At 39.5% G+C, this 25,769-nt stretch overlaps 2 protein-coding genes across 5 annotated transcripts in view; both read right to left on the bottom strand.

Moving 5' to 3' along the window:
- Positions 1-1,362: 1,362 nt before the first annotated feature.
- LOC139775300 (chymotrypsin-1-like) lies at positions 1,363-7,989 on the bottom strand. Its single transcript, XM_071711201.1, has 7 exons — positions 7,787-7,989; positions 5,747-5,852; positions 3,515-3,593; positions 2,683-2,851; positions 2,270-2,519; positions 1,920-2,063; positions 1,363-1,678 (listed from the first exon to the last, which is right to left on the bottom strand). The coding sequence occupies exons 3-7, from the start codon at positions 3,564-3,566 to the stop codon at positions 1,517-1,519; spliced, it is 777 nt and encodes a 258-aa protein (XP_071567302.1). The 5' UTR covers positions 3,567-3,593; positions 5,747-5,852; positions 7,787-7,989; the 3' UTR covers positions 1,363-1,516.
- Positions 7,990-11,760: 3,771 nt separating this feature from the next.
- Positions 11,761-25,769, bottom strand: part of LOC139775316 (terminal nucleotidyltransferase 5C) — a 116,841-nt gene continuing 102,832 nt past the window's right edge. For all 4 annotated transcript variants that reach the window (XM_071711221.1, XM_071711224.1, XM_071711223.1 and 1 more), the window contains exon 2: positions 11,761-24,730. In XM_071711221.1, the coding sequence (XP_071567322.1) occupies positions 23,336-24,730 (1,395 nt within the window). In that variant the 3' untranslated portion in view covers positions 11,761-23,335. The remainder of the gene's footprint in view (positions 24,731-25,769) is intronic.

Here is a 25,769-nt window from a genome sequence, read left to right as displayed (position 1 = left end):
TTTTGTTTTTAATACAGCTCTTTAGATTATTTGCGACTCAAATTATCTGTAATTTTTTCTGTCGGATATTGTAACAAAATAAAATAAAGCATAAGGTGAAATGTATAATATAATATGAAATAAAATATATAACAATATAATACAATATAAAATCGTATACGTAATACAATAAAACGTAAGGGAGATATGTATGTATTTTCTCTCGCCGGATCTCTTTAACGGGTCGCCTTTATCGATGGCGTTTTATCAGTTTCTCTCGTCAGTGCGGTCACCGTACTTAAATCTCCTTGGTGACCACGCGAAATCCACTCTCGCGATAAGCACCTCACCCGTGGCGATGCCGCTCGTTACTTCCGCGAATGTATTCATGGACGCGCGTGAAAAGCGTATATTTCGCGAGTCGCGGAGCGCGCGATCTCGCGCGGACGCATTCCGCGGGTCAACTGACCGCGACGACCAAGAAGAATTCAGCCTATTGCGATCTCGCAACGCCAGCTGAAACTTTTCGTCGACCTTGCGTAATCGCGGTCGCGCGTTCCGCGCAGCCGAATTGATCGGCGATCGACCGGGTAATCGGGCAGATCAACCTGAAGATCGCTCATGGCCGCAAATTACGGAAATATTTACATTAATTACGTCATGATCACCACGAATGAAATCAAAGATTATTTTTTCGTGTTCTTATTCCGAATACACCGAAAATAAACCGGCTCCATCGCTGATTAATATTATTACGCGTAAAAATACTTCGTATTTCTTGTTCACCATGACTGACCGCCGCTAAACAAGCGATCAAGAAACCAAAGAATGCTTGCATTGTGAAAGATTAGATCTACTGAAGAGAAAAAGCTGCTGCATATATATATATATATATATATATATATATATATATATATGCAATATTATACATGCATGTGATACGTAAAAGTCAGATTTCACATAGTAGATAATTTCGATTAGATAACAACTTTGAGAGCGCATAAATATCACTTTAATCAGAGATATAGTTTAGAATCTTATTTGTATATTGTATAATATAACTGACTGCGTGAGAGATTCTTCTGTAAATATTTAACTTTATGCATTATGTCAACTTCTCAGTTTACTAAAACATTTATATAATCATTTATTTCTATTCTCTTCTCTCTTTATTTTATTTTCTCTTCTCTCTCACCGGATCTCTTTTTTCATTTGCATTACAAAGGATTTTCCTTCGCTAAATTTGTCAAATTTATTTATAACAATATCACATACACTTATGAATGTTGCAGTAACGTAATTAATTTGATATTGTCCAATGGAAATGAGAAGCGAACAAAAACATTAGTTTCTACATCAAAACAACAAAAACGATTGATTTGTTATTATTTTGTTATTTGCATTGGTAATTTATTTAACTGATAGGAATACAGGAAATACATTTTGCAGAATGTATTTGCTTATATTATATTAGTAATTAAATTATAAATTTCGTAAAACAAAATGGCATTCTAATAAACATATTAAATAATATCTTTTAATTCTTTAAATGGTTAATGATCCATTCTACAAAATAGGATACTCTTGTGAAAATCTTTAAACGTGGCTCGTACGTCCGTGCAGAAAGTACAGGCTGTATATTGCGCTTTAAGATTCCAATTTGATTTCCATTGGCTACTAAAGGGCTACCATAATTATACTGAAACAAAAATTTCTCGATTATTAATAATAAAACATTAATATTATAAATAACAATAAATTATTTACTATTGCAAATTGTTGCTATAATAATTTCAGTATTAAGCTATAATTAAAATCGGCTATATAATAAATATTATTAGATGCTATTTAATTTTTTATATTATAAATATTCTTTCGGTGTTGTAATATAAACATATATGTATCAATTTGTTTTATAATATTAATAATTGACAGTTTACATATAACGCAGTTCCTTCTTCTCTTGTCAAAGCACAAAATTGAGTAGTCGTCCAGTCTTCCTGATCCCAACATTCCCCGCAGGCATTCGGCCTATAAACTATCAACTCAACTTCTTGCAAGGGATTAACAACGACATCAAAAACCTAAAAAGGATAAATATTCTTTGAAATCGGATAAATGACTCGAAGGAAATGACGAACAATAAATAATTATTACAAAATCTTTTCACTTGTTACTTTTCATTTGTTATATTATATATAAGAAGAAAATAATGAGTTTTTCTAAAAGAGTGCCTCATTCTTAGACATTAAACTAGAAAATTCCTGTATCATGATGAGTTCGATATTACCCCTGTACTTCCCCATCCAGTTAACGTGCCCGGATTGCCAAAGAGATCTTTATCGCTTGTCATAAAATTTATCGGTTGTACTAGCTTGTTGTATTTGATAGGAGTTTCAAGGTGAATTAAGGCGATATCATTATCGCCTATATCCTTGGTGTAATTTTTGTGGATGGTAACATTGGCTACGTCATAAATATCTCCTGGCACGGTAAAGAAGTTTGTTCCGACATGAGCTTTTAGCTTATCCTTGTCAAGCCTAACGAGATAAAACGAGCATATATAAGTATGTATATGTATATATATTTACATATTATGTGTAGTTTTACATATAATGTCCATTTGACTTATTAAAAAAGACTAGTTTTATAATTATATTTCACTAATACGATATTGACATAGATTCAGAATGTGTAACATACATATCGAAACAAGATGCTGAGGTTAATATGTTACGATTATTGAGGATAGATCCACCGCATTCGTAAGGCCCAGGCTCGGAGATGTCATATCTCAATATAACTTGATATGGAAATTTGCCGATGGGAGCATCTTTGCTCCCCATGGGACCTTTATAAAGGTCCGGATTTCCTTATTGGAAAAATAAATAAATAATGTTAATATACGAGCGAACTAATATCTGTTACATTACGACATATACTTTTATTTAACAATAACGATAAAATAATTGTGGCAATTTTACGGCTAACAATAAGTGAGCTGCAGTTCGGGAAAGTTATAGATTTATTTTGAATAGAAATCTTTTATTAAGGAAAAAATTTTATCGTTCTCGACACATTAGTTTTTCATTTTAAAGTTATACGTATTTAGAGAATATAGAAAATGTACGTGTTATTTTACATCTGTTTACATAAATAATTAATTGGCGACAAAAGTTGTTGATATTTGAAAATTAAGATTTAAGAAATACGATTAATTATTTCTAGAAGTATGTATGTTTATAATATACGTACATTAATATTTACAGAAGCTATAAATGCTATACAATAGATATTAATGATATTATTAATAATTTTGCTTATGTTGGAAAGTAATTGCACTTCATGTATTATCAAAAAAACACGTGCTTTTTCATTTCTTTTCATATATATATATATATATATATATATATATATATATATATATATATATATATATATATGTGTGTGTGTGTGTGTGTGTGTGTGTGTATCTACTTATCTCTATCTTTTTATCATGATAAAATATTTATATAAATAATTTATAAATTCGTACCTCGAACGGCGTATGCCAGAGCGATAAATACAAGACAAGCTAACGCACGCATCTTTGACTGTAGATTTGATGCCTGGAACTGAAGCAAACAGGAGTTTTTATATTATGTTTCTAAAGTAGTTGAAATAAAAATATTTATCATATTTGTGTGTGACACTTTTCTAAATTTTGCTCAACTCGGTATCGCTATAAAATACTGATATTTACAATTTACATTATGCATTTCTTAGAAGAATTTGTATTTACGTCCATTTATCTGGTGGTAGCCTCATGGTTAATTTCCTCTTATCGATTACTTATATTTTGATTACTATATTCGAGTCTACAGTATCTTAGAAGCTTATATCTTAGAAGCTTAGTATCTTAGAAGCTAAGCTTAGAAGTCAATGTGAATCTTGCAAAGAGAATCTTATAAAGACCTACAAATCCGTCTGGTCAGAATCGAATAAATTTATAGATAACAAATAAGAAAAGAAATTTTATTTGTGAATAAGAAATACATCTTTAATAGAATCTCGAATACAAGCTGTTTGCATGTTAAGAGAATAAATATCATTTAATGAGTATTGTATCTAAACACTTTGACTACCACGTCACTCATGTTTGTCGCGTGAATTTTTGCAAGGGTCCCACAAACTTCTGTAAATACTGTGGTATATGTATATTTAATATAAACATATATATACCTCTAAAAAAAATTAATTATTTAAACATAATATTTTTTTACAAAAATTTTACAATATAACCTGCACCACAGTTTTTCAATTTTAACATTCTTAATTTTTTTGTTAAAAAAATCGTTTTTTTACAGCTATATTTTCGTATCATTTCAACATTTATACCATGAGAACCCGATTCATCATTCTTAATGATACGTCAAGAGACTCTACACACAGAAAGGTTTAATCCAGACACTGTGGTATTAATTCTATATGAACGATATATATACATGACTTGCGAATTTTTATAATGTGACCATATTTCACCGGCTTAGTTTGTAAGTGACGGTTTTTGTTTAGCGCGCTGAAGATGACCTTATTACAGGTCGAAACGTCCATTACATTATTATTATTTTAAATTTGTAATATATTATTAGCACGTTCACCTTGCTTGGTTCGTTAGCCCCTTTTATCTCCTTTATTTTTAAATTTTCCTTTTATCTACGAGGGTCGTTCAATAAGTCCTTAGAAAATGTTTCGTGCAAAATTGAAAACAGTGTTTTCAATTTTGCACGAAACATTTTCTAAGGACTTATTGAACGACCCTCGTATTATTACAATATACCAGATTTATTAATTTGTTTTATTTTCCTGCTTATATCTATTTGTTTCAATGTTAAAGAGCACTATTATTTCGATCAAATTTGAAACATAAGGCAAATAAGAGTATAGCGATGTTATAGCAAATAATATAAAATACAAAAAAGTAAAAAAATTAAAACTTAATACGGGCAATAAGAGCCAAGTGTGCCGTTTTAACCGCTCAAATTTATTATAAAATACATGTGGTCAGAATTACGAACGTTTCGACCCTTTTTTGGAGTCCTCCTCAGCGCATTGTATAACAGTAAATTCTACATAAATATAGGACTATATAAAACCTTCTACACCGCAAACATAAAATCATCGTTAATCGTTTGGGCAGATGTGCACTCCGACACGACGATGCTCAGGAACGTGTCGGAGTGCACATCTACCCAAATGATTAACGATGACTTGATGTTTGCGGTGTAGAAGGTTTTATATAGTCCTATATTTATGTAGAATTTACTGTTATACAATGCGCTGAGGAGGACTCCAAAAAAGGGTCGAAACGTTCGTAATTCTGACCACATGTATTTTATAATTGAGCGGTAAAACGGCACGCTTGGCTCTTATTGCCCGTATTAAGTTTTAATTTGTTTAACTATAGAGCCTTTACATAGCTACAAAAAAGTAACTTTAATATAAATATAAAAACGAATTATAAGCGTATCTGTCTTAAGGTTTAGACTCGATTCAATGTAACATTTAATAATCTGGTTATAATTTTAAAACTAATCAACAATATATAAATAAAAGGAAATTGTAATTATATCCTTAAATTAGCGGTTGGCGGTGTAGTTGTTAAAAAAGTTGAACTTATTGTATATCACATAACTGACTGCTGTCGTTTGAATAAAAAGAGATCATGGAATTAGCTAAGAAATTTCACAACTCACGGGTTTTTCGTAATAATGTATAGTTCACTCACCAAATTCACAGTCAATCTCGTGACAGTCACCAGTGTCGGCAGTGTCTGTGTTCTATAACGAGACGATCGAGGAGACGATCCTTTCGAGCCAAGATCAGCGCACCGACTAAACATTTATTGTTCAAAGATTCAATTACAAAGGTGAAATGGATACAGAACAATATCATGAAGCATCGTATGTAAAAGAAAAAAAGCTAGTCAATAAATAAAACAGACAAAGGATGTCAGTTGTGTGGAAGTCACTCGATAATCGAAGAATAATCATCACAAAGCTCTAATGTGTCCTTTTGAAGGTTGGTGCCATTCCTTTGTCTTTTAATGTAAAACATTTCGGAGATACTCATTTTAATATATGTAATAAATTATCTATATTTAGGATTTTAACGTTATCCCAATTTAAAAAATTCATGTCCGTTTAATCTGTGTTTAGAAACTACAGAATGGTCTCTAATATTTTCTTGGCATTAATTAAAAAATTATAGATGAAATTATAAAAAATGATTAATTGGTTCTACAAACTAACTTTCTCAGGGAGATATCTTAGTTTCTTTTCGCATAATTCCTTCTGTCAGAATGAGAGCGCATATATAGTTATCTCTATTTGCTTCTATCTCCGTTCCGCATTACAAAGCTATTATTTCTTTTCTCTCTTCTTCTTTCCTTTGTAAAAGTCATTATCTTTGACTTTTTCACGCTTAAATTCAAATTTCTTCTTTCAAAAAATCTTGTAAAGCTTTTCAGCATTTTTCCCTCGTCTAGTTATCTCCGATAAAATCTTTCTTTTTTCTAGTTCTTTCCTTAATCTTTCTTCAAAAATTATAACGCAAATTGTGTATGCTGTGTTAAGAATGCTATTGTATGCTGTCGGAAACGCAAACATGATTTAGAAGAGGACGAGGGATGCGGGCGAGATGAGGGAAAAATGCTGAAAAGCTTTACAAGATTTTTTGACAGAAGAAATTTGACTTTAAGCGTGAAAAAGTCAAAGATGATGACTTTTACAAAGGAAAGAAGAAGAGAGAAAAGAAGTAATAGCTTTGTAATGCGGAACGGAGATAGAAGCAAATAGAGATAACTATATATGCGCTCTCATTCTGACAGAAGGAATGATGCGAAAAGATAAGATATCTTTGATCCCTGAGAAACTTAGTTTGTAGAACCAATTAATCATTTTCTATAATTTCATCAATAATTTTTTAATTAATGCCAAGAAAATATTAGAGACTATTCTGTAGTTTTTAAACACAGATTAAACGGACATGAATTTTTTTAATTGGGATAACGTTAAAATCCTAAATACAGAGAATTTATTACATACATTAAAATGAGTATCTCCGAAATGTTTTACATTAAAAGACAAAGGAATGGCACCAACCTTCAAAATGACACATTAGATCTTTGTAACGATTATTCTCCTATTATCGAGAGACTTCCGTATGTACAACTGCCATCTGTTTTATTTATTGACTAGCTTTATTTCTTTTACATACGATAATTTCTCAATAATTTGCTGTTTTATCTTTATATCCTTTTTTTTTATTATAGGTACAATTACTTCTTTTTTCTAACTTCTCGGAAAACATTCCCCCTGTCTTGCTCTCTGAATGATTTCTAATAAATTAAATTTTGGGTGCCTTGTACAGTAAAATGCGCGTCACAGTAGTAGCCTGACTGACCAACCGCTGGGTCGTTATCGTTAATGATTAATACGGGCGCGGTTCATCGAAATAATTTCTAAAAAAGTAACTTTAATATAAATATAAAAACGAATTACAAACGTATCTGTCTTAAGGTCGAGACCCTATTCAATGTAACATTTAACAATCTGGTTATAATCTTAAATCTAATTAATAATACATAAATAAAAGGAAATTGTAATTATGTTCTTAAATTAGCGGTTGGCGGTGTAGTTGTTAAAAAAGTTGAACTTATTGTATATCACATAACTGACTGCTGTCGTTTGAATAAAAAGAGATCACGGAATTAGCTAAGAAATTTCACAACTCACGGGTTTTTCGTAATAATGTATAGTTCACTCACCAAATTCAAAGTCAATCTCGTGACAGTCACCAGTGTCGGCAGTGTCTGTGTTCTATAACGAGACGATCGAGGAGACGATCCTTTCGAGCCAAGATCAGCGCACCGACTAAACACTTATTGTTATAACAAAGGTGAAATGGATACAGAACAATATCATGAAGCATCGTATGTAAAAGAAATAAAGCTAGTCAATAAATAAAACAGACAAAGGATGTCAGTTGTGTGGAAGTCACTCGATAATCGAAGAATAATCATCACAAAGAACTAATGTGTCCTTTTGAAGGTTGGTGCCATTCCTTTGTCTTTTAATGTAAAACATTTTGGAGATACTCCTTCTTATGTATGTATAATGATTTCTCCATATTTAGGATTTTAATGTTATCCCAATCAAATTTATGTCCGTTCAATCTGTGTTTAGGAACTACGGAATAGTCTGTAATATTTTTTTGACATTAATTTAAAAATTATTGACGAAATTATCGAAAATGATTAGTTTCACAAATCAACTTTCTCAGGGAGATATATCTTAGTATCTTTTCGCATCATCCTTTCTGTCAGAATGAGAGTGCATAGTTATCTCTTTTTGCTTCTATCTCCGTTCCATTACAAAGCTATTACTTCTTTCCTCTCTTCCTCTCATCTTTGTAAATATCATCATGTTGGAATTCTCGCGCTTAAAGTTAAGTTTCTTCTTTCAAAAAATCTTGTAAAGCTTCTCAGCATTTTTCCCCTCATCTAGTCCGCATTCCTCGGCCTGTTCTAAATCATATGTTTGCGTTTCCGATAAAATCTTCCTTTCTTCTACTTCTTTTCTTAATGTTTTTTTTCAAAAATTATAGCGTAAATTTTGTATATGCTGTGTTAAGCAGCGTAATTCCTTATTCGTCAATAATTTGATGTTTTATCTTTATATCCTTTCTTAAATATAAGGACAATCACTTCTTTTCTCTAACTTTTTGGAAACCATTCCCTATTTCATACTCTTTGAATGATCGGGAAAGAGCAGCCTCTCAAAATGCCGGGTATATAGTTTCGCGCATTAAAAAGCGCGAAATATTCGCGGAGATTGTTAATCTACACTTTTAAACGGAGGAATTCGGAGTAATTAGCTGAACTCGGGGGGATAGTAGCGAAATACGCGATCATAAATTACAAGAATTTCAGTAATTACGAGTTCTTGTCGAACGTTTTTACATCGCGGAATGCCGATCGCGTCTCGAACTATGCATCGATAGATCTTTTCGAACCGCTGCCGATTCGCGTTGCTAATTTAGCGTCCGCGAGTTCTTAAGTCGGGACGAAGCGTTAATCGCGAAATCGGGAGAATATTCCTGGGCCCATTAACATACCCGATCGTTTCTTATGAAATTCATGCATCCGCTTTGTTAATTCGCATTCTTCGGCGACGATCGAGCATCGAGCTAAGAATCCGAGAATTTCGCGAGAACGCTTAAAAAAAAAACGCTTAAAAAGTACAATTAAAAAATGTGAGATGCATAATGGAATGTAAATACATTCCGCTGATCGAACCGGTAAAGCGTTCGATCGTTCGTTCCGCCGATCTGTCTCCGATCTCGCGGAGTCTCTATCATTGATCGATCGAGTGCGGAATTCCACGAGCGACAATGATGCAACATTGTTGCAACTATAACACATACAAAAACTATTTCTGCCTAAAAACTGGCTATAGCGGCTGAAATATTGACATTTATTTTTAACCACCAGAACCACGTAAATATTTTTTTTCTTCAATAAGTAAATAGATAGACCGGTATGTATGCAAATATTTTTTGCACAATATAGTATATATAATGTATGTAATATATGCATAACGTATTTTTTTTTCTCTGAAAGCTAAACCTCCGCGTCGATGTGCGCAACGTATAAATGTGTGTCGAAATATCAATCTGCATTTTTAACCGCAGAGTGCCCGGCATGAAAGGGGAAAAACGCTCGCTTGCGACAAGCGAGTCCCCCCCGTCGTCGCCGTCGCGACGAATAAAGCGCGGCCCGCAATTAGCGACGAGGATATCCGAAGGGATTCGGAATAGCGATGGCTTTTCGAGGAATTTACGTTTCCAAGAGAAAACGAAAGTAAACAAGCAAAGCGATCTAGCGTCTCGTTTCGACACGATTGCATTCGAAATTTTGCGGCGCGCTTACGCAATATAACCGGCGCGGCGCGGCGCGGCGCGGCGCGGCATTCGGGAAATCGTGGGTGCAAAGGAGAAATTTATTCGACGTCGTTGCGTCACGACCGCGCACGACCGCCGAGTGTTTTATTCTATCGGATGGCCTCTAGGACACGCGCACGCATGGCACTCGTATCGCGCGTATACTCGCGCGGGCGCGCAGCCGCGCAGCCGCCGCGCGCAGGAGGCGTTATGCTGGAACGGATATGACAATTCATATTGAAATTAATTGCCGCGAAACGCCGCGATTACGAGACTGTCGCGAGTGAATGTCACGACACGATTGTACTTTCGATCGATCTGAATTCATAATTGCCGCCGCCGCCGCCGCCGCCGCCGCCGCCGCCGCACGAGAAAACGAGTTTAATTACACGCTACCGTAACGGGTTATGATAAAACGGGATTTCGTTTTCGAATACCGGTTTAGTAGTCGACTTACCTCATATACAGCTGCACTAGCAGCTCGCGCAACTGCAACGCCGCGAAATACGCGCCGCTAAAGCCGGAGCGGGCTCGCGGCGGAAAAATGACAACGATACGCATGCCGAATCTGGGCGACTAAAATCGCCACTAAAAGCGGCCGTGACCAATCGAGCAGAAACGTCGTGATAGGAACGTACGTTGTGATTTCGAGTTCGGGCTGAAATCTCGTAAATCGGAGGACCGGACAATGCCTGCAGCGACGTTGGCAGATAGTTGCGGAGATCGGCGGAAGTGTGTGGAATCCCGTCTCTGCTGCCCTCGATGATTTCGACGAAATTTCACAATGCCGCGTCGATTCATTCGTCCTTTAAATTGCCACGCGAAATTCATCCGAGAAATATAATGATATGCACATTCCAGATCCACCGGATATCCTGTTAACCGTACGTAGAGATACCGCGGGCCGAATCAAAAAGAATAGCTGCTGTTTCAATGCCGGGCGATGATAATTGCGAAATTATTTAACCGTTCTCAATCAAAGGTTTTTTTCTCACAATCAGTTATACAATTCTCGACGCAATGTCGACTTCACAATTGTATGTTCTGAATTGAATTATTGTAATATACCCGTAAATATATTTTGTGTATAATGTATATAAATAAATGGTCTTGCAACTATTTTTATGCAGCTTAAGAAACATTTTCCTTACGAATTTTCCATACAGAAAGTATTTTAATTTAACGTTATTAAACGTTATTAAAAAGAATCTTTATAAAAAATTAATTTATTGTCTTCGTTTAATTTTTGAATTCTTTAACTTTAGAATTAAGTTTAAGTTTTTAGATAATTGAGCGCGTTTAAATGTTTAAAATCAAATTTACTTTGTGTGAGAGAGAAATCAAGAATTAAAAAAGGGAATTTTTTAATCTATTCTCGCAGAGAATTTTAATCGACGAAGTTTAATCTAATTAAATATTTATTATGTGATACGCCTTTGAGGTGAAAATAGTCGTGTACGCTATGTATAAATCTCTCACAGCATAGATATTATATTATATTAATCTCTGCGTGCAACTTTTACTTCTTCGTCCTACATAAATGTAAAAAAAAATCAGCTGTTGCGCGAAATTAAATTATACGTAACTTTCAAATCAAACACGTTAGAAACGGATGAAGGTAATGAATTAAGTGTTTAATCCTCTTACGCACACAGTGCACCTTTAATGTCTGAATTATGCTTTGTATCTCATAATACAAATTAGCATAAAAGAAATGAATAACACACTCGATACTTACTCAAAAAAGATAATACATGCAAAGATAAGAAGAAAGGGAATAAATGACGATATATCACTCGATTTGTATTCTCGGGGTTTACATATTTATTTTCACTTTTTATAGGTATTCTTACAACATTTTTATATATGGGAATATATAATCATGGGCAAGTCAAACAAATAAAAAAAGAAATTTACCAGATCAGTGCCCACTTTCTCTCTCTTTCTTTCACTTGTTTTCTTTCGCATTCTCTCTCTTTCTCTCTCTCACTTTCATTAACTCCCTTCATTTTATCTTCTTAAAATACAAACGGGGATAATGTTAACTTTAATATTACAATTATTATTACCAGTAAATCATTCATTAACAGTAATCATCGTAAATTCCGTACGCGCGATATGCGTGCGTCGTTGTTTTTAGATTTTTCTCGCGTGTACATGTGTATATGTGTATATGGAGTATCGGTTTATTTAAATGTATTATATGCGTTTATTATTCACGCAAAGTGCGTTTGATCATGTCTATCGCAAGCACGTACACACGCACGCACGCGCGCTACTATGTGGTGTGTGTGTGAGTGTGCGTGTGTGTGTGTGTGTGTGTGTGTGTGTGTGTGTGTGTGTGTGTGTGTGTGTGTGTGTGTGTGTGTGTGTGTGTGTGTGTGTGTGTGTGTGTGTGAACTTAGGATCGAGCTTTCGACTCGCTATCATCGCGAGAATCCGACGAGAAGAAGATGGCGAGAACTGACAATTAAACGACTGAACGAGGAACGAAGAGGAACATTTGAGAAAAGAGGACATCGCGGGAAAAGGGAAAGCGCGAGGATAAGCGAAAAAAAAGGAAGAAAGGAATAGGAAAGCGCTCCTGGCACGGCGGCTTCGCGATCGCTCTAATCGGTCGCCGGAAGTCGGCCCGATCTCGATTCGAGAGAGCGACCGGTGGAACTTCCGGCATCGCTCGATCCGCGCGCGAAATCACGCGAGGGTGATCTTCGTCTCCTGATCCGCGCGGGATCTTCCGGGTTGAACGGCGGGAAGATCGTGCATCGGGAGGAAGACACTTGACACACGTGAGATGTGTGCACGCTCTCGATTTCGAAAGAAAAATTGCGGCGAAGGGCTACAACGATATTTTTTCGCTACAGCGCTGCGTAATGCTCTCTCTCTCTCTCTCTCTCTCTCTCTCTCTCTCTCTCTCTCTCTCTCTCTCTCTCTCTCTCTCTCTCTCTCTCTCTCTCTCTCTCTCTCTCTCTCTCTCTCTGCGCGTCCTACCATTATGATATTGCTATGTCACTACATATCGCAGCAATCGTGGGCTTACACATACATACGACACGTATACATACATACACACACGGCCATAACGCGGTCACTATACTCATTTAGCCGCTACTAGAGAGTAATGGCTACTACAGCCATTAATCAGTGTAATAACTTAATTGTAATGGATGGTCGAAGGGACGAGATCTCTTTTCTGACGCGCCGCGGACAATTATGAAATATCGTTGTAGCCGAAATTTCCCATTCGCCATATTCGTAATTCACGAGCGTATGAATTATTAATGCGACGGTCGCGACCGACGTATCGCGCGATCCACCTCCCGTATGCAAGATGGAAAGGCGGAAGAGCGGCTTCTCGCGTGATCTTCACAGACCACTCGTTAATCACTCCTCCTACTTCCCGCGAGATGTTCCGTTGATCGACGTTCGGAATCGGGCGATGCGATTCGACCGAGATCCCGATCGGAGAATCTTCGACAACCTACTATACAACAGAGATAATTGTAGAGATATAATAAATAGAAGATGAGAAAAAAATGATTTTAATTTACAGTACAGTCCGAGAGAATTGCACACGGCGATGCGCCGAGTTTTACTTGATTGTTTCGATCGAACGGGACCGTAATGCCGAGCAGGAACAACGAGAACCCGAAAGGGTCCAGTAATTCTCGAGCCGATTGTCTCGGAGCGACCGGAAACAACGTGCACTTCCAGAGGATCGGGCCGTTTAACTTCCTCGTTAGTGATGCCAGATCAGGAGGCGCGCCATTATCCTCGACTCGACTTTTCCTTGCCTTGAGGAGAAGTCTGAAGACGGAAGAAGAAAATCTATCGTGTAAATATCCGAGAAAAATTTCCCTTTTCGCACGTAAGAAGAACTTTAGAATTACGCTGGTAATCGGACTAGCGCGCCGGAGATATCTCTCGTTGTCCCAATAAGAGAGAGTGTAATCCGTGTGAAATTCGATCGGCAATCAAAGATAAAGAAACAATCGTCCGAGTGTAGTCTTATCGTGATCCGCGTTAGTATCAGAGTTGAACGATGGCAATCACTGGCGCAAGCTCGACAAAAGGAACATTGTGTATATTTCCCTGAATTACACGTGCGAATAATTGTTGAGCAAAAATATTCAGAAAAGCTAATTTTGCTAAAGACTAATCCATCAAAGTCTTGTAATTAAAATATCTTTATGACTGCATAATAAAAAAAAAGGATAGGTCTCTGATACGCTTGAGAAACAATATCGATCTTCAATGTTATTTCTTTTGTGACAGGTGTAACTTTAAGAATGCCAGCTGGTTAAAATTCTCCACTTTATTGCGTATTTATTAGATCGCGTTCCACAAACAATATTAACATTTAGTTATCGCTTCTACAATGTTACGTGATAATTTCTCGACAATTCGAAGATTGAATACTGCATCGGAAAGTTAATGCAAATTACTGAGGTTGATATGAACGCTATCACTTAAATCGTTTTGACAAGAACTGCGATACCACGCCATCGAAGAGACAATTAATTTTGCCGTTGAACAAAGTATGTTATATATCATTGTTATTAATGATTTTTACGAACATTATCGTAGCGCGATCCTCGCGTATTCCGAAATTCTTCGAGCAAATAAAATCACAACGACGTTCAGATCGCAATCGCCTTTACACGGCATGACGTTTTTTGTCACGACCGACGCGTGATTATCGTGTTCGATGGTTCGGGCATGAGAGGATCAAGCGCACAATGCGACTTGATAATTAATCTTATTTGATAAGATCCGCGCGAGCATTCGGGAAGCGAGTAGCGCTAAATATTCAATATATTATCAAGACTGACAAATCCGAGGAGAATATATGAAAACTAGAGATCAGAAGCCGAAACGTCAATTAGCATTGCATCACAAACAAGTCGGTTCACTTCATTACAGACGGTAGTTGCGTGATAAGAGCCGCTGTTAAATAAACAAATCTATAAATCGATGTCATTAACATAAACAAATTTCTCGGGTATTTTCGCAAATTAAATTCATGTTAATTTTTTGAAGAACTCATGTAATTATGTTAAAACCGGATGTGAGAAGCAACCGACTTATTTCTATGCGGATTAGCTCTTTTGCCGAGAAATAAACAGCTGAATAAATTTTGGATTATTTACCATCTCGATCGCCCGGGTGCTCGCTAGACCAATTAGCGCGAGTGATTAAAACCGATCAGCCGAGGGACGCTCGCGCCGAACGTATGTATTGTATTTTCCCCGACAATTTACCGTAGCAATTATCTAATTAGCTACGCGGTTCCGCGCTAAATAACGTACGCTACATATAACGACTCACTGGGGTTTTCATCCTGTAACCTGTTCAAAATTAAAGCGGTTCATTCGCAAGGCAATCTCGATTCGTTCGCCGCTCACACGTCTAAAAAGGAGCTAATCGCTAACTACGAATCGTTACATATTTATTCGCGTCGTCAGTTAAATCCGCGCAAATTCACACGCATGTGTTCATCAAGCGACGTTAAGCGTTTCAACGCGATCGGCCCGATTAGGATCAATAATTGGCCGATCGTCGTTGTCCTCATCACGATCGTAGAGCGGCGACCCCGTACAAGAAAAAACGATTAGATTTATAGATATATAGATCTTTCCTCGCAAAAAATTTAATAATTATATCTTAATATGTATATCAACTACTCTCGACTATATGTAGATCGATAGAATTTAGTTTCCATAAAACTTCTCTCTCCTTCCATTTACTTTACGCCTTAATCTAGCCACAAAAAATAGCGTTGCCTTTACTATACACATACTTTATTATACGAGTCTTATGATTTTCACGAAGTATCTGGGTCCAGACGTACAATCACCGTCCGAAATCAGAAAACTCCACAGGCTTTCGGTTAACGGACGAGGCAAGAATATTATTTATCTCGAGGCCTTATTATTATTGTTATTCATTATTATTATTTATCTGTCGCGAATCCAGTCAAGTCGACGTCGCTGTGTTAATCAGCGTCTTAATTGCTAATTCATTATCTTATCCTTATTACACAAAAGTCTAACGTTAAGAAAATCGACATCAATTTTTTATATTTGCAATTTTAATAACTTTTCATTTTTTTATCCGTTTAATCTATATTTATTTATTTGCTTACGATGTATATATTTATATATATATATATATTAATTTAGTTATCCGATGATAATTAACACAGTCAGAGGCTAACACTATATACAATCACAACCAATTCAAAAATTATTTCGAAGCCTTACTTTAAAATCGTTTCGTGATAGATCGACCTTATCAGTAACTTCAATAACACATCCTTTCGATATTTCCCAAACGTTTTATCTCAATTTTTATCGCTGTATATAATATCTATGCGATCCCAGTTCTACATAGAGCACGAGCTCGCAAAAGCCAGTACGAGCGTCGATTCTATCTCTCATAGATTCTCAAGCGACGTCGATTCGAAAGATCCTCGAAAGTGTGTGTGTGTGTGTGTGTGTGTGTGTGTGTGTGTGTGTGTGTGTGTGTGTATGTATGTATGTGTGTATTATATACTTTTACACACATATAAATATATGTATATGTATTTATATAAGCATATACATAAATATATATACATATATTTACACAAGCACATATGTACGCGCGATTTTCTTTTTGCAGTTTTGGACGCACACTTCGCCGGGATTATTCTAATAAAGACGCAAAACGGCCCGCACAGTTCTCTCCTCTCTCTCTCTCTCTTTTCTTTTCGCAGCTGATTCGCGTGTAACGTAAACGGGGCAACACGTTTAACCTTAAGGTATGGACGAGGATGCGTGGGCACGCACACACGCATACACACACATATGCACGACGTGCGAACGCGTCCAGCGGCGAGTCGAGTCTCGTGCCTCGTAAAAAATTTAAAAAAAAAAGAGAAAAAGAAAAAAGAACGCACACACAAAGACGCACGGATATGCGACGAACGAAATTAGAGAATGTTCGTCATGGGAAAGGCGGACTGACCGCGATTTCCCTCGATTATTTTGGGCCCCTCGTTCCCCCCCCCCCTCCCACCCCCCCTTTGTCGTTAGGACGACTTGAGATTTCCCCGGGCACGGGCCCGTTACTCGTCTCTGGACGTAATTATACATATACATATATATCTTTATTTCTATCGACATGTACGTGAAGTATGTATGTACATATATATCCGTTTTCCGCGATCATTCTGTCGTTTCTAGTCCCTCGGCACCCACCTATTGTCTTTCCCTCTCTCTCTTTCTCGCTCGCTCGCATGTAGTAGGTCTTACTAAAGGATTAAAAATCGTAACGGGTAATCTATTAAACACTAAGGACGATAATAGCGTTCTTTAAATGCATCTCTCTCCTTTCTGCGGCGGTGTGCTATGTTTCCTTTAATTGTAATTACGTTATAGCGTCCCATTACATATATTAATAGAAAGATAAATTCATTAGTGTCGTATTTCCTGTAGTAAAATATATAAACGGTAATGTGTGTAACATGAGCGTATGTGTCCTCCGCAATACCTTTCGCAAGAGATATATGTATATATATGTATAGTACATAGTTACGTATCAACCCTGGACCTTAAAGCGCTTAGTGAAAAATCAGGGGGCCTGTCTCGATCGACTAAAGACGAAAGACAATTGCTACGAGAGAACGATGTTATTGATCGACGATCGGGATCTCGAGAGGACGAAGAACTCGGCTTCTGCTTTTGTTCGATTCGTAGGACCCGAGGTGAAAGATCAATCGCGCAAACCGCAAACGACAGCATCGAAGCTTGTATTTTAAGAAGAACTGATATATCATTTTGCAAATTAGATCCGGGTCCGCTTTTTACCGCGCGAATAAATGATTTTCTTATTAACACAATCTCTTTTTTTTTTTGCACAAGCTCTTACGCAATTTCCTCTCGCATCGCAAAATTCGATAGGTTCTAGATTCTTTTTAAGATACCTCGGTCACCCGATGAAATCATCGAATAAAGAGATCAAAGCGGAAGCCTTTCTACCTCCGTTCAGCCTTTTGCGTGTCGTCATGTGAACACTCAGAATTTATGTATCGCGCTTACAACACGTTTTTAAAATACGTGCGACATTCCCGCTTTGATCCTTCCCCTTCGCTCGTGTGTCATCAGTTCATTGGCGTGTCTCGCTACGTAAATGCATCTTTATCGATGTGATCTTTATAGATGAAGATGCATCTACGTTGCTCGGTTTTCTGAAACGTATCGATGCCTCTTCGCTCTTACGACGGTAATGATAACATTATGCAGCCTGAAGATCGCGGCACGGCCTTTTGGTTATTATGTACTTGAGAAAAATTTTCACCCTACACATATTACGCAAAAAAATATATATATACATATATATTTAAATACATATACATGTACGATTTATATACATACACATATACATGTACATATGTATATGTATATACTTCCATGTTTCAATTTTATATCATTTTCAATTTTCATTCGACTTAACGTACGAGTTACTAAAATGCTGCCGACATGGAAGCAAAAAAAAATATCATTCGACTCACATTTCTCGTACTCGTTTTTGCTTCTTTTCTCACGCTGATATATTAAATTTTGATTTAACGCACAATCTATAAACAAACAAGCTTTCACGTTGATTAACTAAGCAAGCTCGTCGAGATTACTCCCGAGACGCACGCAGAACGCATGTATTATGTAAACCTGTACATTATTATTTTTACTATTTTAGACGTAATTGTATTCGACGACCTATACAAGTTGCAATTAACGTTTATCGCCGAGTAATTAACGTAATCAATGTGTCCTTGATAATGGCAACAAATTCCGAGACTTAACGTAGACACGGTTAATTATTTCAATAAGTTGGCACCTGTTCCGGCCATCCGCGTGAATTTCTCTTTCGTAATTAGGCGCACGGTTTAAACCTACATAAATACAATCATTAATAACGAAATGCGCTCCCGACATGCTAGATTCGCTATTCGAAATCTCAAATTCGCAAGACGAAGACGTGCGCGTGATAGACAAATAATTTTTTTCGCTCACTTTTTTTTAACGGCTATGCACATATATAAACCACATATAAAAAAAAACAACGCAACAAAATTTAAACAACATATTAATGCTAAAAATGTACGCTGGTTCCGATTTTGTAATTTCCGATTACTATCAGCCTCGCTTCTTACTACCACCACGCTTCTGGATATTTTCGGCGGGCTGCCAGTTGCGATTTGTAGTTATAATTCTATCATTAAGTATCCTCCGATGACTACATTTTTATCTTCTTTCTTTTTAGCAATATACACTGACGTTAACTTTTGGCGTGGCACCAAAGTAACGGGTGACAGTATAAAAATCGTTCACAAGATGTTCAAGTCGAAATTCTGAAATAAGTCACCATACAAATCAATATTTGTTACGTATAAAACAAATGTTAATTCGAAAGAAAGGAATAGCCTACTTAAAAAAAGAAAAATGCCTGTATCCGCTGAATTCGTTGTTCGCGTCGCCATTTAAATAAAAGCGGTGGAAAGCGACGAGGAGGAAAGCGAAATGAGCTCGCTGCCTTTTATAGATAACGGAAGGCTTAATTCCGCCGACGGTCGACTCATCTCAGGCTCATCTCTGGTAGATTAATTTGTCGATCGATGAGCGCCGCGAGTGGCTCGGATGTGACGCGAAGGGGGAGATACGGAGTACGACGCTCTACTTTTACTTAAGAATATCATTAAAGCTCGATTGTAGGAATTCGCCACGATTCGCGAAGCGACGAGTCGGCGTAAATATTTTTTTTTTCAACGCGAGACACGCCGAATCGTTAATGTATAATAACAAGTGTTTTCTCAGTTTTCTGTTAATCGAAATTGCGATGCGGTAAAAAGACTCTGAAGAACAGGTCTCGACGAATCATACCGAAATTTAGATTTACATTTCTCATCATCTTTTCAATTACTTTATTACACCTCAAACATGTACAGAGTATCTGACTATATATAACAATAACATTTCTATATATCCATCAATCTCTCTTATCCTACGTTGCACAATACCCTAGCATATAGGATTTCGTCAAGATTTAGAATTGGATCGAATGAGAATCCGCCACGACGCGGCATGTCGAGTGTGATCCAACGATTTCGCGAATTTCGCGAACATCCGATCGACGGTTAATTAAGCTCCCCGTTTATGCCAGGGGGGATGCCGTTCCCCCGTTTGCGGAAATTCGTCGTTCTATAATCGAGCGGGCCACGGAGATACGCGAGATACGCGAGAGAGGCGTCTGGGAAGAAGGAGAAGGGACGTGACGGTGGAACAGGCGGTGGTAGTAGAGCGATAGGCGATAGGCCGGCAATAGAGGCACTCCGGCCGCGCCGGCGGCTGGATCTCCTTAGCATTAACACGCGATATACCTGAAAAACCAGTTTGCGGGCTTTTTATTAGGCCTTTACTTTCGCTCGCGAACTGAAAGTAAGAGTGAGCGAGCGAGCGAGGCAAACGAGGCCTGTTAGCGAGCGAGCTAACTAATGGGGTCACCAGTCGATACGGATACGCACGTAAACGGAGACGGAGACACACATACGTACACACACGCACGCACGCACGCACACATACGCACACCCGCACGCACCCGTGTACACGCGCACACGCAGAGACGGACACGTACGCGCGCGGATCTACACGGAGAAAGACATAAGGAAAAGAGGAGAAGATAGAGAAGCGTACGTAAAAGTACGCACATATTTTGCACGTGCACATGTACAACTTGCGTGTATACATGTGTCCACTTACGCGCACGCGAGACCCCGAGCGCCACGTCCGCCGCTGCCTCCGCGTATGTATAACGCGCGGATACACACGCGGATGCATGCGCGCGCGCGCTACTGAATGTTTACGATGTCTAATAAAGAAAATGCGGGCTCAGTCGCCGCGCCACGAAAGAGAGAAAGAGAGACCGGGTCTGTTACGTCGTGCCGATCAGCCGTGATTCGTGATATTACCCCCTTTGTTCGACGCGAGTCGCGTTCCGTTCAACGTACACGGAGGGAGAAGTTGTTTAATTTGCATTCCCTTGTTCTCTCACTTCTATCTCATCCTCTTTTTCTTTCGCTCGGTCTCTGTCTCGTGTCCCTATCTCCAATCGTCATCCTTTTCTTTCTTTTCTTCGAACGTGTGTGCGCGCGCCGCGAGTTTCAGGCTGCAGAAATGTGCCACCTTCCAAAACGAATGTTCAGAGGACCCGTGATTAATTTCTCCGCGCGCGGGATGTCGCGCCGACAACCGTAGTTTCTTTTAACGATAGATAATACGTGAGTAAATAAAGAGGAAAAAAAATAACGTGATAGACGCGGCGATTTTCCGATGGGAGTGGACCAAAGTCTTCGCTCGGCGCGCGCGCGGGAATGTGACGCGGATTTCGGGCGAGTTACGGCGCGATATGGGATTGTCGAGACAATGGCACTGGATGACAGCGTTATACTGAAACGTATCGACGTGTTCTGATAATACAACACATTACGACAAACATTACGACAAACATTACGAAAAACGGTTTTCGAATACTCCTCGCTCATCCTCGACATATCTCGCCGTGACTCGAATTATGCTGCACGGTTTTCCTTCTCGTCACGCGGGGTTCATATATTCCGCTCTCGTAGGGAGAGAGAGGTCTAATCATCCCCCATTAAAATGCGATTGCAGCCACAATTTCCTTCTTAGCGCCGTGTGCCGCTTCGGCACTCATGTAGTATTTATCGCCCAAGAAAAGCACGGTCGGTCGGACACGTCCGGTGTACGTGGATATGTGAATACACGCGTCTGTGTGTATGTGTGTATATATATTTGTATATTTGTATCGTATTTACGCTCGCTCGCAGAAATGAAAGAAAGAAACGCGGCTCGGAAGCGTTTCCCTCTCGATTCGCGCGCACTGCCCGTGCTTGTTCCCTTTCCGGCGTGCCGGCCGTGCCACCCCGCTAACATCATCTTCCCGAGTTAAATCTTATCACGTTATACACAGTATCTAAATGAAATGTGTTCACAGCCACACATTAATTATTTATACATAAATTTATACATATATCTGTATATATTTAAATATATTTATATTTATATATATATGTATATATCTTTTCGTATCCCTCAACGCGTTTCCTCCCTCACCAAAAATACCCCTTTCCATTCCTTCCTTCGCTTTCTGTCTCTCACCCTGCTGTCCGGCACGCGATCGACTCCGCGAGAGAAACGGAAAGCAAACGAAAGATCGAAACAGGGTGGATTGCGTCTCGCACGAGCTGTCCGTTCATTCGTCCACTCTCTCCTGTCTTCCCTGTTTGTACGAAGTTCCGCCGTGGTATATTCCGCCTCGCGTCCACCTTCGACTCTTTCTTCTTTGTTTCCGCTTCCTTCCTGACATGGCCTCGTCAGGAATTCGCTGTACGCAACGTCGAGGTCCGTTCCGTCGACAAACGATCGTTCCGGGACGATGCCGACATCTGTTCTCCAAAAATTCGTGTTTAATCAATAAAAGCGGCGCTCGTTCCATTAATCTAAGACCGTCTTGCTCTTTTACTTTTACGGTTTTATGTCCGTCCTTTTGTTATAACTCATTCGGAGGAACCGTCTTTTCCATCTTCCTAGTCTTCTCCGATCTCTCTTTTTTTTATTTTTATTTTTAGGCACAACACATCGTTTCTGGAGTCTTTATAGTCTTTTTTTTTTGGTTGCTTCACACCGCAACTGTAGCCGGTACCAGTGGTTCGGTCCTAACTTCGCTGCAGCGACCGCCACCGAGTTTATGTTTACGAATGCCTAGAAAGAGCAGCACTCGCGATGGAAGGCCGGAGACTTGCGATGAGAATACTTCGCGCCCCGTACTTGCCTACCCTTTCTCACATCATCGACGATATCATACGTTCGTCGTCCGAGCACGCCGCTTTTTCGATCCACGATTTTGTTGTTGCCGCGTTTGCCGACTATCATCCTCGATGCCGAAGAGATGACGTCTTTCGTATACCGCTTCTGTATCCAAGCATCCCGCATCACCCCGACGAACGTCAACTGAGGAGTTTAGATTCTTTGACGTTGGACACGGAATGATCGATGTTCGCCTCCGCGTTCTTGGGCACCTCGCAAGGACCACAAGCGCAGCAAAAGTCCCCGGGATCTTCCAGAGGGCAATAGAGGCCGTAAGAGCAGAGGTAACAGAATCCGCACTCGTATCTCTGATTGTACCAATGATTGTAAGAATCGACGTGATTGAGTCGGTTAAAGCAGCAACAATCAACAATCGTGGTGGTGGTAGTGATGGAATCGGTGGTAGCGGTGGCGACGTCTACGGATACGACGTTATCGCCGATATCGTCGCATCACGAGGAGCACGCCATCCAGTTGCAGGTGCACGTGTAGCACGCCGTCGTGGGTATCACCGGCGCGTAGTAATAGCCATTGGCGTAGACGTAGGTGGCAGGCGGACCTTGCGGTGCCTGCTGATGACTCGTCAGCCGCTGCTGCTGCTCCTGGCAGAGCACTTGGTAGGCAAGGTTCTGGATCAGGGCGAGTGTCTGCCGTCGCTCGTGGCCCATCAGGCAAACGGTAGACTCCTCAACGACGCTGGACAGCAGCATCAGGTACTGATACCTGAGGGCCTCCTCCTCGGGCCCGACGAAATGGTTCCACAGGTAGTTCTCAAGTTTGGAGCGCTGCTGTCCTATGTCCGGGAAATCGATGAAGAATCTCGAACACATGTATCGTTCGAGAGTCTTGATGTAATCTGGTTGAGACGGTTTGTACATTTTCACCAATAGGTTGCAGTATTTGAGCAGACCGCCGCCGCGTATCTCCTCGGGATGCCTCGTCGAGATGAGCTTCTTGTGCAGATGGTAGAGCGCCTCCTGGAAATCACCGTAGACGGACTCGCCCACTACGGTCGGGTAGAAGTTCTCAGCGATCGGCAGCTTGCTGCACTCGTAGAACAGCAGCAGGGAATCGAGAACGATTTGGAAGGAGTCGACGGAGAACTCGAATTGCCGTCTCATCGAATCAACGAATTTGAGCTCGACATTCCGATGGCCCCGGGAGTTGCCGAGGGAGATCAGGGACCATCGGTCGCCGTCGTTGTTCACCTTCACCATTTTGCTCACGTAGGCCTCCTTCAGGCTGCAGGTAGTGATGCGTTTGCGGCTCACACCTTCCGGCAGCAAGTCGAACAGGGACCCGAGCACCGCGGCCTTGACCTTGTCGTAGTTACGGCCGCTGGACAGTTCGACCGCGAAGATAAGGTCCAGGTCGTTGTAGGGCTGGGACTCGGTGGCCAGCACGTGGGAGGCGGCGCCGCCGTTCAGCCGAATGTCGCGTACCCTCATGCCGGCGCCCCCGTTGCTCGGATCGGTCTCTAGCTTGCTGCGCACCACCGTCACGAGATCCCTCAGTCGGACCTCCAAGGTGGGGAAGTTCCCTCGGCCGTGAATGCTGACGACTTCGTTCATCACATCGTTGAGGCGGCGGACCTGCTCGAAACTCAGCACCGCCAACCTCTGCTGAGGATCCGGGCAATCGGTGGCGTTGCTGCTGTTGTTGTTGTTGTTATTGTTATTATTGTTATTGTTGTGGGTATTGTTATTATTGTTCGTGTTGTTATTGTTGGTCTCCTTGCTAAGATCTCCATTGCTGATGCCGTTGGTTTTGCTGCCGTTTACCTGGCAGAGCGACTCCATCATAGCGACCCGACGCTGGCGTTCCTCGCCGATCTCCAGAGAGCCACACTGCAACAATCAATAAAAGACCAGACTTTTACGCGATTCTCTCTTTAATTATAAAAGCGAACATTGTAAACGTTCACATTTTCTTTGATTAATTTTATAAATTTTTTAATAAGAAAATGTAACCAAGATTTTTTATTTTTATTTTTTTGTGAAGGATTTTGTATCATTTATATGAGTTATTTATAAAGAGTAAAGAATATAAAAAATATTTATTTTCCTGTACGACTTCGATATAAATATCTTTAAAAACAATCTTTCCTGAGATTCTAATCTCTCTTCGGTAAACAGATTGTTGTTTCTGTAAAATTATAATATTATTCTAATAATAAATTATGATATTTTTCTAAACTGTTGTATGCATATGCATAAAAACAATGTGCGTATGCATATGCAGATATGCAAATTTACGTTATTACGGGAAATTGTAACTTTTTGATAAATGTGAACCGCGATAATAAAGGTCTTCGTATGCTAATGCTTTCAAAACTCGCGTGATGTTATACAATGTCACACTTTGACCCACGTGCGGAATTAAAGGTCAGATTAAAGGTGAAAAAAAGGCGTTCGTTTTTAGTGCCGTTTAGTCTCTCTCGGCGCGTGCATCGCGCGAATTTCCCCGACGAGTGCATCGCCGAGCGCGCGCGCGCCCTTCGGCGAGTATCTATGTCATGGTGGCTCAAAGTGTACGGTTGTACGGGTGCACGACAGAGAAATGCCACGAGGTTACGTCCGGGTACGCGCGACGTACGCGAGCCAGTCAGCATTGAAAGTCCTCCCGGCTATTGGCTTTCGTGCGCGGGTGCCGTTCAGAAAAGCGCAACAAGTCAAAGCGCCGGTACTCCCGGCCCTCCCGGCGTAACGCGAATATCCTCTTAACTTGGAACTTCAATCGCGCGATGCTCATTCATGCGTCTTTTTAAATTATATCGAAAGTACACGTAGGGATCTAGCGAAATATAGCTCGGGACATTGAATCCCTTGGCACAGGATCGAGCCCCGATATTTCCCACTCGGTAAAAATACTGATAAAAGATAGTAT

The sequence above is a fragment of the Temnothorax nylanderi genome, unplaced genomic scaffold, assembly GCF_030848795.1.
Source record: "Temnothorax nylanderi isolate EJ_2023f unplaced genomic scaffold, tnyl_v1.0 TNYL_tig0096_pilon, whole genome shotgun sequence".
Taxonomy (NCBI): Eukaryota; Metazoa; Arthropoda; class Insecta; order Hymenoptera; family Formicidae; genus Temnothorax; species Temnothorax nylanderi.
This window is presented reverse-complemented; position numbering and strand designations above follow the sequence as displayed.

Bases quoted from the DNA above. Each gene is read 5' to 3' on its own strand.
- LOC139775300 (XM_071711201.1), bottom strand. From the start codon at position 3,566: ATGCGTGCGTTAGCTTGTCTTGTATTTATCGCTCTGGCATACGCCGTT. The intron at 2,520-2,682 runs GTATGTTACACA...TTATCTCGTTAG, and splicing joins TCAGCATCTTGTTTCGATAT to GCTTGACAAGGATAAGCTAA. The intron at 1,679-1,919 runs GTAAACTGTCAA...TTTTTGTTTCAG, and splicing joins AAGAAGGAACTGCGTTATAT to TATAATTATGGTAGCCCTTT.